General features: G+C 54.8%; 1 protein-coding gene across 2 annotated transcripts in view; it reads left to right on the forward strand.

Moving 5' to 3' along the window:
• NTRK3 (neurotrophic receptor tyrosine kinase 3) overlaps positions 1–12,965 on the forward strand; it is a 380,533-nt gene that overhangs the window by 306,150 nt on the left and 61,418 nt on the right. For both annotated transcript variants that reach the window (XM_030317425.1, XM_030317426.1), the window contains one exon: positions 11,713–11,843. In XM_030317425.1, coding sequence (XP_030173285.1) covers positions 11,713–11,843 — 131 coding nt within the window. The remainder of the gene's footprint in view (positions 1–11,712; positions 11,844–12,965) is intronic.

Below are 12,965 nucleotides of genomic sequence, written 5' to 3' on the forward strand. Positions count from 1 at the left end.
CTGTCTTACGTGGATTCCTGAGGTTCGTGCCCTTGAGCCCCCATGTTGGTGTTTTGGGGACTACCCAAGAGTGCCCAGATCTAACCATGACAGCTGGCCACTTGTCAGCAACACAGATCTAATGATGTTCAGTGACATCTCCAAATTTTCCACTGACGTTGGTCCTAACAGCCACTTGACCCCCAATTTCTGGGATCTTCCAAAGGACCGGTAAGATACCATCCAAAGCCCAAATGTCTATGTGACTCTATTTCTTTTGGTGCCAAAAAGAACTAGAAAGAATGATCTTCTGATCCAAGGCACCATATAAGTGTTGCTGATGACTTTACGGGTGCCCTAGAAGCAGCTTCAAATGTGTGGAACTTGGATGGACCTCACCTTAGCCACCGAGCCCGTGGAGGGATTCCAGGGGTCAGGTGGTACCAAGCATTCCACCAGTTCCAACTTTTTCTCTGTTGTTTTTTGTTTGTTTGTGTTGTTTTTGTTTTTGTTTTTTTGTGGAATTACGGGGCGTGGGGGGGGGGGGTTCAGGAGACAGGCCAGGAAGCCACCGGCCAGTGCGTTTAACATCTGGTGTGGGGGAACTCTTGGAAGTCAGCTCAGAGGATGTGGTGGGGAAAACACCTGGCAGAGTGAACGGACTGCGACAGGGGAGGCTCGGATCCGGGAGTGTGGAGGCCGGGCGGAACGAATCTGCTGGCTGCTCTGAGCACGGGCTCCCCACGCCAAGGGCCTGCGTGGCGGGGACCCGTGGGCTCTGGCCTCTGACCTTGAACCCGTCAGATACAAGGCTGAAGACAGAGAGGACCTGAGCGGGAGGCTTGGAGAGGGGGAGGCGCCTGGCAGATACCTCAGCTCTGGGAGTGGGGGCTGGAAATGGGAACATCCCCTTGGAAAGGAGCCCAGCCGCTGACTCCCCAGGTCCCTGACAGCCTCTGCCGTCCATGGAGGTGAGCTTCGGGGCTCTGCAACAGTCTGGCAGAACAGGTGTGGTCAGGTGAAGGAGAGTCTGGCCAGGAATAACGGGGTGGCCTGGTGGTGAGCCGGCAGCAAGGAGCACTGTGTTGAGGGGGCTAGGAAGGAGGCTGAGCTGAGCAGGGAGCACCGAGGGAGCTGTCGACCCCTTGGGCAGGGGCGGATGTGGGGATGAGCAGGTGAGGTTTGTCACCACAACCCCTCGGAGCAGACAGGAAGCAGGGTGACCAGAGCCACTGGGAGGCATCTCCTGCATCCCGCGCCCCCAGGCGTGGAAGTCCTCTCAAAGAGGGCATAGGTATGACCTAGACGGTTCCAACTATGTCCTGAGTTTAAGCCCTGCATAGAGGAAAGCTATTTCTTGAAAGACCCCGAGGGCCCCAGAAGGGAAGATGGGTTTCTGAATTCCCAAGGCCTGGGTGTCCTGCCTTCCCTTCCCTTGGGAACCGCACTCACCTTCTCTCAGACTGAGCCCTCCTGCCTCCTGCTTTAAGCAGAATTAAAGTTGAACCTTTGTAAAGAAAGGCCTCCCACAGGGCCCTAAGATGGGGCCCCATGGCCTCACTGGGAGACCTGTTCACTTCCTAGGGTTGCCTAAACTGAAATCTTCACTGAGTTCGTTGCTCAGGGAAAGAATGAGAGCACACACACTTCTGCAGGCCACGGGACAGCAGCAACCTTGTGCAGCTGGTGAATGTGGGAGATCTAAGGGCTGGGCCCTGTGCCCACAAATAACCCAGGGTCCTGTGTCTCAAGATACCCAGCGTATATTATGTAAAAATCCCCTACTGGCCTTTGCTAAGGCCATTCGCTCTCTCCAGTGAGGTAGCAAGCATGTGCTCAGCTTGTTTTCTGTGAGCTGCCTGGGGTGAGTTGAGTCTACTTGGGGGAAAAGCAGAGCAAGCAGAGGGGGGCCCCAGGACACCTGTTTCTGCACTGGGCATAGACAGGCTGAGGGGATAGTAGGATCTCGAGGAAGATTGGGAGGAGGTCTGATGGAGCGGGTGGGATCGGAGTTGCCTGGGGGGCACGGGCTGATTTCTCCTGGTGGGAGCTGGAGAAGAGCACCCAGCTGGAGGTACCGTGTGGGTAAAGACGCTCGGGCGTGAATCCATGACGTGAGCTCAGAGGACAGTGAGTGAGCAATCCATCCATCTGTCGGACCTATTTTACGCATCTATGTAGGGAATTTAGGAAGAAAAAGCCTGGGGATTTGGGCCAGGTTCTCAGGTTCTCCGAGTTCTCAGTAGCATACCCAAGACTACCCCGAAGGCATTGATGCTCTGGGCTAATGCGACTTGAGCACCTACTTTGTGCGTCTGCATTGTTCGAAGCGTTAACACCTCTGTGTCATTTGCAGATACAACAATGCCATGCAATTGGCACTTTTTAAAAATTATTTCAACTTTACAGGTGAGGAAATTAAGGATTGGAAAGAGTAAGTACTCAGAGATCATGGAACGTTTGAGGAGGGGGTGCGTGGGAGGAAAGAGCTGGCATGCTCCTTTGTGAAACTTTACAGTCATTAGTATATTTAACACACTTTGGACACATTACTATACACACAGTATGCTATGAACCCTCATGACAATTCATTGAGTGGGGTATTTTTAAAAATTTGTTTTAATGTTTTTATGTATTTTGAGAGCGGGAGGAGAGACAGCATGAGCAGGGGAGGGGCAGAGAGCGGGGGAGACACAGAATCCGAAGCAGGCTCCAGGATCTGAGCTGTCAGCACCGAGCCCGATGCGGGGCTCGAACTTGTGATCACGACCTGGGCTGAGGTCGGACGCTCAACTGACTGAGCCACCCAGGCGCCCCGAGCGGGGTATTTTCTTAATTTCGCTCATGAAAACGGTGAAGCTTTGAGACGGGCTTAGAAAATTGCCAACTGCTGCCTCCAAAAATGTGTTGTTGAACGTGAATTCATACCCACTCCTGCCTCATTCACCTTGCTGTTACTGCTGGTGCTTACTTATAAGAGGGCCCCCTTCTGTCGTTTCTTCTTTTTGTGCTCGTTTCTGTATATTTGGATGTATCGTTGCCTCTGCCTACACAAACCTTATAACGCCCGTTCCTCCCCACCCCTGCGTGAACGGGTTCGGCTTCCTCTTGGATGTAAGGGAGCCGGTCGTCTTCGAGGCCGACGGCGTGTTCTGTGAGTGGGTGACTGGTCCTCTGGCCCACCTCAAGGCTCCACAGTGCCCTGTAGTCTGTGTCTTGGCCTGGAGCGGCAGACCGGGAAGGTACAAGCTTGAACAATTTGTTTGCCGGTGAAAAGCCGCAATGCCACAAGATGGACTTGGGGGACAGAGTTAGATGCCCAGGCTGACAAGCCAAAGCAGCATCCCTGGGCAGCTGCCGGCGGAGGAGGGCCTCTGGGGAGACCGAGATGCAGACCGAGCCCCTCGTATGGGCATTTTGAGTGGGGGTTTGTCACCGTCAGGTTGCAAAGGAAAGATCCAGGCCAGAGGAAGGGGAGAGGATGGGCGCCAGGCAAGTTGCTGGAGGGACAGATTTCCAGTTGGAGCCTGAGTTTCATCTTTCAGCACCTAGCTGCTCAATTCCAGATGCTTTCCTCGGGGAGCTCCTTTGCTCTTTACTCTCGGGCAGTCAGTGCTTAATGAGAGCCAGAGGGGTCCTCTCACCATGGGAAGGACCAGCGCGACACGTAGACGAGGCCAGTGGGCACACAAGGCAGACTTGGCTAGGGAGACGCATGGCAGGGGCCCCCGGGTGTCAGTAAACGCCTGAGCTCGTGGGTGCAGCTCCAGGGGCAGCACCTGCGGGCAGGGACACATCTGAACTTTCCTCCCGCTGTCTCCTGAACTTCTTGTGTCAGGAAACGTGAGCTGGAAATCACCCCAGAACAGACAGTCCTCTGCTGATCCTCTCCCTCTGCCGCTTCCAGAAACAGCAGGGTGTCTTATTTATTTATTCGTCTTGGTGGGAACACGGCGTCTCGGCGTCCTAGCCCCCTACCTCCAGCCTCGGGGCGCGCACGTGCCCCCGAGGGGAGCCCCGGCCTACCCTGAGCTTCCTCACACGAGACCGCAGAGCCACGCTGCTTAGACGGAGCGCCCAGAGGGAGGGTAGGCAGGTGGGGCTCCACGCGGTCCTGGTGCCATGTGGTCCTGGTTCCCGGGGCCGGTCGTGGAGCCAGGACATAAATAAGGCTGCTCTTTGCAACTTCCTGGATCCTCTCCCGTTCTCACTCATCTCTCCTTTCTTTTTACTGCTCCCTCTGCTTCCCTTCTTCCTCCCTCTTTGCGGTGTTCTCCTCGCCGGAGTCCCCGGCAATGCTTCCAAGGGAGGTCTCGTACATTCGTGCATTCATCAGATATTTAGTGAGCGCCTGCTGTGCATTGTGCCCGCTGCTGGGCTCAGCATACCGACTTTGACAACACACCTCGTTGCTCTTTGACTTGAACACCTGCCAGCACCCTTTGCCGAGCCCTCGCGCTGGCCAGGGGAGCCCCCGTCCGGCTAGATGAGCCGTAGGATGGGACGCGGACTGGCCAGCAGAAACCTCAGGTTCTCACAGTCCGGTCAGCCTCATCCCAGGGCAGCAACAGCAGCAGACAGTCCTTTTCCATATCGCTGTTACCCACCCCCCACCCCCATCCCCGTTTGCTGAGTAGCCGGAGGCAGATGCTAAATTCTAGACCTCCAAGAAAAATTCTGCAGCTTTCCGTGGGCCGGCTCTCCAGCCTTTGAAACGTCTTCTCTTAGACCGATCCTTGACACGAACTCAGGAGGCCCTCTTGTTTTCCTAGCCCGTCAGTCATCTGGGGATTGCTTCGCAAGCGTGGCTTACTGGGATGGGTCAGCCCCGCTGCGCTTTTCCGTCCAGGCGGAGGACTGGCCGGGTCAGCTGCGGCCGGCGCACAGGGTCTGCCTCTGGCCAGGGTGCACGCTTCCCTGGCTATGCTCTTCAGCAAGACCAAAGGGGAAATTCGTTCCTCTTGCCCCGCCGCCCGGCGGCGTGAGGCCACATGCAGCCAGTGGGGCCGTGAGAAGCGGAGAGGACGGGTCTGGACTGGCAGGCAGAAATTCCTACCTCTAGCGAAAGCAGGCGTCCTGCCCTCTCTCGGCAGTCTCCTTCCCCCTCGGAGATTTCAGAGCTGACCCTCCGTCTCCCTCCTGCCGCTTCAAACACCCACCGTTGGAGCTCCGGGAATGTTATTCTTCCATTTAGAGACATTCCATTTCATGTGCAATTAAATGTGTGGTATTGAATTGATGTTTTCTTCTGAGCATTTTTGGCAGCCTGAGACCCTGGGGTCCGGCGAGTGCAAATTCTCAGAGATTCTTCATTCCTCCTTTGTTCCCTCTCCCCCCCTTGCCTGCCAAGAATCTCCCTCCTCCTTCACCACACAGGCGCCCTCAGGACTTACCTTGTAATGTGAGAGCCCCAAGGCTGTCGAGCCCCTCTGTTCTTCTGTGAGGGGGCCTTGGGTTTCTACCTTCTGGTGCCAGCCTCATCTCCAGAGGCCGTCGTGCTGCCCGTGTTGAGCTCGGAGGGTGACAGCCGAGGGTGGCGAGAACAGGTTCCGCTGGAAATGATTCTGTGTCTGTCCTTAGGGATGGGATTGGTTTCCACCAATCACAGTTGCCGGTTCAGAAAGCAGCGCCTTCCACGAGGGTACAAGTGACAGAGGTGAGGGGGCTGTCACGAGTGACGGGGAGCCGGGTGGCACTGGACTGTAGAGTCTGATGGGCCACCTCTACCAGCTGGGTGACCTTGAGCATATTGCTTTATCACCTTGAACTTCAGCAGCACGTTGTGTTTAAGACAGCTGTGAAGGCAGGACCACACGTTGCACACCGCATGGTGCCTGGCTCAGGGTGAGTGCTCTATTGACGGAACTTATTTTTATTATCAGTAAGGGCGCCAGGGGTAACACCATAAGCTAAGAGACAAGCACAGAGTGAGACAGAGTTGATGGGAGAAAGTTAGGAACCGGGTATGACAACGGGCCAGGTGAGAAGGGAAGGCAGGGTGGTCAGGAGAACCCATCAGGCTTTAGCTAAGGGCTGAAGTCCCTTCGGGCTGCTGGGACGGCCTGCTTCCGAGTCCCTTAGGAAACAGCCTTCAGGGGAGGACGGTCTGGGTGCTGCCTGGGTGCACGCCCTCCTAGAACAATCATTAGCCAAAGCACCGAGGTGGCCAGTGGACTTCTGCTAAAACATTCTGGGTCTGACTGAGGGAGCATGCCAGCCTTTGGGCATGACTTTGCTGCTTGACATACAGCAGAGTCAGGACCACAATTATTTATAACCACCGACCCTGGGAAATCTGGGGTTTTTTCCCCTACTGGTCAATAGTAATCTTTACTAGGTGGCTGTCTCTACCTTCGATGTCTTTATTCCATTGTCTGACCAACCTCCTCCCACAAACTATTTTGGACTCTGAAGAGGGAGGAGGTTGGACATGGTGGTGGCAGGCTCGGACAGTCTGCCGACGGCCCCCTGAGTCAGTGCTGAGGCCACCCCCCACCCAGGAGCGGCCTCAGCCATTTTCTTTCAGGAGAATATCTTGACCCCTCTTCAGGTTTCTTTCCAAGTCGCTGTTTTGTTTACAGTAGACTGAGCTCTCAGCTAAAACGAAAATCCTGTAGAAAGGAAGGAACACACTTGTGTTAAATGCCCATCGTGTTTCAGATCACTCCAATTACCTCTATTATCCAGAAAGTTTAAACCTGTCCTCCTGAGAACTCTGCCGAGTGGGTAAGTCACCTACCCATTCTACAGATAAGGAACGAGAGCCTGAGGGTGGATGCAGCCCAGTGAGTGGCAGGGTCAGCGTTCAAATACAGACCCCTCTCTTTTTCCAAGTCCTCAGTTTTTCACCCACACCATTTTGGGGGGTTTTATGCCTCCTCATCGTCCCTGGTCGGCAGCGCTGAGTAATGTGTATGCCTGGCACATCCCTGTTTCCCCAGAACGTGGGGCTGACAGTGGTCACCTATGTCTCTGGCCACGTCTGTCTGTCCGGTGGACCTGTGTAGGTCACAGAAGGCACTGGGTGAGGCACCTCCCCCAGGGGAACACGGCGAGGGTGAGGGGGTAACCACAGTCTGCCCGCTGAACTGTACGGGCTCCGAGACCTTCTGTACCGAGGTGGCTGTGAGCTGCTTGGATTCGTGATCTCGCCCTAGGTCAAGCTCACTCCAGATCTGGAAGACCTCACAGCAGGGAGGCCCTTACATATGGTATAAATATCTTGGTCCTCGCTGCAGAGGAAAATTCATGGAGGAGTAACCGAAACCCAGAAACCCTCATTCTGTTCTGTCTGATGAACCAGTTGTCCGGCGGGAACGAGAAACCCTACGGATGGCTTCCTTTGGCAGACCCCAAGTGGGGGCTCTGTCGAAGAAAGGAGCTAGGGAAGAGTCAGGTCAGAAAGTGCCAGGAGCCCGCGACATCTCTCAAAGACCCCTCCTACCGGGCACCGGCCCCCTGGCTCTCTCTGTAGCAGCCCCTCCTTGCTAGAGAGTGGGAGGTGTTCCCACGGCCTGGGCCGTGCGTCCCTCTCCCTCCTCCTCCCCTGCCAGTGTCCCAGCGTCTGAGCCTTGTGACCCAGACTCTGCTGGGCCAGCCAGCCAGGCAGTAAAAGGAGATTGATGCCCTCTCCTCCTAGGAGAATCCATCACTTTTTGGCATGCGGGTCAAATGGCTTCACCAGAGGCAGCTCTGAGCAGCACTGTGTGAGCTAAAAATAAGCACGAAAAGGGGCCCAAACAGACACGAGGACGTCAGAAATGGGAATGGCTCACTCCAGCCATCCCCAGGGGCCGAGCAGCGCCCTCTCCTCCCACAGTCTTCCCGTCCCACCCCTCCTCCCCCGAGCCTCTGGGAAGGTGCACCTTCCTTTTGCCTTGGGTGATAGAGTCCAGGATGAGCAGGGAAAGAGGAGTCGGATAGGGTTGGAAGAAGGGAAGGTGGAGGGGCGACGTTCTGTGGACCGGATGATCTTGGTGGCCATGAAGTAGGGTAGGATGGAAGAAAGGCGTGGACGGAACGTGAGCTGGGGGCCGTATGAAGGAGGGAGTCCTTCCTTGGCCACTCTCTGGCCTTGTGAACTTTAAGAAGCTGCCCCTGCTTCCATTTTCCCATCCGTGAATGGGGCACAATAGCCCTTGTCTCCGGTGCTTATCATCAGAATTGAATTTGACCAAAGAGTAGGATTGGCCATCGATTAACTTCCCTTTGCCCTACTTCTTCCAACTTAAGTGTGGGGTGGGGGGCAGCTGCTCGGATGGTGTTGTGGAGTCTTGAGTCTTGTTGGCTCATGGGGCTGTCCACACGGAAGTGATTTGCCTTATGCATTTGGCCCAAACCCAGCCTCTCTCTGCGGAAGCCTCCAGGTGTCTTGTGGAACTTCTTACCACCATGGCTGGTGGGGGGGGAGGGGGGAGGGTGTTCTCTCCTGAGGCGGATTTATGGTGGAATGGAATCTGTTTTTATTTTCCATTCCTCCCGTTGCCCTTTCTAGATCTCCCCTCCCCCTTTGTGGACAAAGCTCAGGTATTCCTCTCAAAATACTTCTCCCTGAAGACAACTAGAGTGAGCCAGGCCTGTTTTATTCTGAGCCACTGGGTGTTTCCAAGTCTTTGGAAAAGATCTGTTTGCAGATTTGGGGAAGACACTTGGGTCCGTGGGAGGCTTCTGCTTCGTGCTTGCAGTAACGTGCTTACCTTCCCCCCTGCCCCCCCACCCATGACTGTGCAAGGCCCACGGCTGTTAACACTGCCCCCTCCCGTGGTTGGGGCTCCATAGCTGCTGCCACACTGTCAAGTCCTGGGATGTGGAGGGAGGGTTGAGAAACGGTCCCCTCTTTGCCGCCTCCACCTGACTTGCCCGAACCTTTCAGGGCCTGTGATTCTTGCTGCCGAGGGAGGGAGAGGAGGGAGCGGGCTCCTAGACTCGGAAGCCGAACACCAGAGCCCACTCGCTGTGGAGCTCCTCCGTCCTTCCGTTTTCATCCTGCTCCCAGCTACCGTGAGTGAGGAGAGCTCGCAGGGCTGGTGAGGTGGCCCAGCCCGGAGCTGGACCAAGGGACCCAGAGATTTATATACTGTTAGCTTTGCCTTTATGGGGGTGTGTCTGGAACATAAGGAGGCGAGAGAGGCATGGTCACCATCACATGCATGAGTAGTTGAGGCCCCGAGAGGGACCTTGATGCAGCCCAGGCTGCACAGCTCGGCGGGGAGGAGGGGCCTCTGGTAAGTCCAGGCTTGCAGGCCTTCGGATGGTGAAAAACGGACACAGCATTTGTGGACACACGACTGTCTGTTAAGAGCTGGCCAATTCCTCCCCTTCCCATGCCCTCCTGTTCCAGTGGTTCTCGAAGTGGGGTGCCCGGACCAGCAACGTCAGCATTACTCAGGAACTTACTAGAAAGGCAAATTCTTAGGCCCCGACCTAGACCTAGCAAATGGGAATCTCTGGGAGAAGGACCCAGCCATTTGCTCTAACGAGCCTTCTAGATGATTCTGTGGCAGCTCAGGTTTGAGAACAACACTGCCCTCTTACAGTGCCGAGGGAGGCTGGGGTCTGGGGTGGGGTCTGGGGCCAAAGGGAGCTTGTCCCTAGTGGTTTGGCCACTCTGGCCTGTCCTGATGCTCTGAATTCTAGTCCCGTCTCAGCCGTCAGCTGGGGACTCCTGACTTGTCCCTTGTTTCTCCTGCTTGTAAAATAATATCCATAATGATGCAACACTTAAGAAGACTTAAGGAATTACAAACCTTCATATGCAATGGCTCGTGTAGTAGGTAAGTAGAACTTGTGTTATCTTCCCACACCCGTTTTATAGATAAGGAAACTGAGTCCTAAGATGCTTTGTGAGGCGCCCAAGCCCATACTGTGTGGAGGATCCAGGTCTCGATCCAGGTGCCCCTGACCTCTCATTCCTTACCAGTCCTTGCGATGTTCAGAAGTGCAGACGTGGCCTTATAAAGCTGCCTTCCCAGCCCATTTCCGCTCCACGGCCACGCCAGGATGCTCACCTTGCAGGACCCCGTGCGTCATCACTAGTCACCCGGGAATGATTATGCCGTGATGAGCAGATGGCCTCCCCCGAGACAGGTCCTGACCTCCCATTTTGTCTCAGTGGGAGACTCTTTAGCCTTCCCCTTCAAGGCCGACGAATACCATTCCTCAGAGGCTAAGAAATAGCAACAGAGGGTGTAAAGAAGGGAACCAATTTTTAATTCCCTTGTTGAGAAGACTGGGGCAAAGCCCTGCAGAGCACGGCAGCCACCTGGCAGTCACGTGGCCCGTGAGGAGCGGCCACCAGCCGCTGGGAGCCTGCAGCTCTGTCTTGCGGGGGAGGAGAGAAAAATGCTCTGTAAATGCTTCCTCCCACAGATCCGCGGGTCATCTGGGACACCGTGGGGAGACCAAGAATTCTGATAGGAAAAAACAAAACAAAAACAAAAACAAAGAGGTTTGTATAGTCTATTCTGAAAGGAATTCCCAAGCCAACCAAAACACTAAGCAAAGCCTTGCAGCCACCCTCGTCTGTTCCTGTCACATGTGTCCTCGCTCATGGGGACAGTCTGCCATAGTCCTCTGTCTTCGGTTTTCAGTTTGGGACAAGGTCATTTGAGACAATCCTCTTTCCTGGCTCTGCAATGCTCTTTGTAGTGTTAATACAGATGTTTAGTGGGCTTCTGCCTGTTGCACAGTTAAGGGGAAGGTCAGTGAGCAAACCTCTGGCTTGTGCCTTACATCACTAGCCCCCTGCTCGTTCTATTCCTTCGTAGCATTCTTTCCAAGTAGATGGGATGGCTGAGGTGATATCTCTGCTTTCTCCTGGCAGATGGACTTAGCCTGCTGAATTAGTGGAGGGGGTCACAGCTGTTCTCTGCCTGGACCGTGGTTCTGGGACAGTCTCTGGACTTGGCTTTCATGATCTCATTGGTCTTCCAGAGGAGAGGGATTTGTCAAGTAAAGGCTTCCCCCAGATAATTTAGCTGCCACAGAGTCATCTCTATCACAAACCAGGCACCGTGCTAGGATTGTGACAGCCATTCTTGTATAACAAGAATCGTGTGTGGGGCCAAACTCTTCAAATGGATTATCTCATATCTTTACAAGACTTCAACAAGAAAGGTACTGGTGTTAATCCCATTTTATAGATGAGGACATCGAGGCACTGGGATGAAATAACTTCCCCAAGCCCAAAAAAACGAGCAAGGAGGTGGAGTCAGGATTCAAACCTGATTTTGAACACCCCAGAGACCTCACGATTCCAAGTGCGGTCCAAGGGCCCACAGCACACAGGTTACCTGAGGGTTTGTTAGAAGTGCAGATTCTCAGAGCTACTGACTGAATCAGAATGTGCACTATGCCCAGGGGATTCCTGTGACATGAGAGTAGCTGTTGAGACTGATCTATATGTGTGTATATCACACACACACACACACACACACACACACACACACACACACTAACTAGTTATACCAGAATCCTGTGCTTTAGCTACTGTTGATTCTGTTTTCCAGCTGAGGCAGCTGTTAGACAGGTTTGGGGTGGGTCAGGGACAGAGGTGAGATTTGGTTCTGCGTCAGACTGAAACCACAACATGATGCCCGTTGTCATGCCCGAGTTGGGGTTCCTGGCCGCGTCTGCCTCTTCCTGGCTGTGGACCCAGAAGTAGAACCCCCTGCTGTCATGAGGACAGGTGCCTAGGACTGATCAGCTGCTCTCCCCTCTGTCCCCCTCCTACAGACGTGCAGCACATTAAGAGGAGGGACATCGTGTTGAAGCGGGAACTGGGCGAGGGAGCCTTTGGCAAGGTCTTCCTGGCCGAGTGCTACAACCTCAGCCCGACCAAGGACAAGATGCTCGTGGCCGTGAAGGTAAATCCCAGAGGTCTGCGGGCCCCAGGAAGGAGGAGGGGGTGCTGGGGGCCGGGGAGCAGGCGGGAGAGGCTCGCTCCATTCCTGGTGTAAAGGGGCATTCTTCATCCATTGTAATCAGGGGCCCTTGCTCTAAGGGCAGCGAGATTTCCGTTGGATCCACACCGACTTCCTCTGACTTTGGAAGTCAAGAACTACGGCACCTAAGGGGGCTGTGCCTGAGGCGCAGCTAGAGGAGCACGTTAGCCTGTGAAAGGGCCTGGGTCCCCATCCTTGTCCCCAGCTGGCCCTCCTCCCTCCTCAGTGACCTCAACAGGATGTGTCGTCCGTGCCTGGAGAGTCACTCGACGTTTCTCAGGAATAGAATTGAGTGAAGGGTGGGCGGCTGAAGGAGAATCTGGGAGCCCCCGGTCAAGGGCAGCAGACGTCACTGGGAATAGAAGGAGAAGAGTGGGGAAGGACCAGCTACTAACTAAGCACAGGGAGACTAGTGAGTGAACCCGGAAAAATTTCTTATACCCCCACGCATGTGATCCGGGCTCAGACCCCCGAGGGTAACTGCCTCCTGGCAGGTACTTAGATGGACCCAGGAACCACAGGACTTTTGTCTTGCTGAACCAGCAGTGCAGGAGCTGAATTGTGTGGGGTGGTAGAGAAGAGACTTAGCACCGGTTCCCCACCCCGCACTCAGCCTGCAGAGAACAGCTTCTCCTATAAATCAGTGCTAAACAAATCTTTGAACATGATTTGTACGGACAAGGGCCAAGTAGGTGTCAGGAGCCCTGCTCTGGAGCGTGGACTGACCTCCATGGGTGCCACAGGAAGGCCTCTGAGAGGAGGGTGAATTCTGCCTGGTGTCCTGGGCTGAGAGCAAGAGATACCGCCCCCCCATGAGGACTCTCACTGGGACCTTAAAAGGGTCCCGCCCTTAGCACTGAGGGCTCCAACCAAACCATTCACAATAACAGTTCCATGCTTCTGTGACTTTGGGGTCTATATATTCACAGTCTTGTGTGTCTGCATATTGCCTGTCCACAGAGGGCACATGGCCTCCACAGATGCTCTGCAGCCCCCAGGGATAGCGGGGGAGTCAGAGAGCCTGAGGGGGACCCCACGCTGCCA

This window comes from Lynx canadensis, chromosome B3 (assembly GCF_007474595.2).
Source record: "Lynx canadensis isolate LIC74 chromosome B3, mLynCan4.pri.v2, whole genome shotgun sequence".
Taxonomy (NCBI): Eukaryota; Metazoa; Chordata; class Mammalia; order Carnivora; family Felidae; genus Lynx; species Lynx canadensis.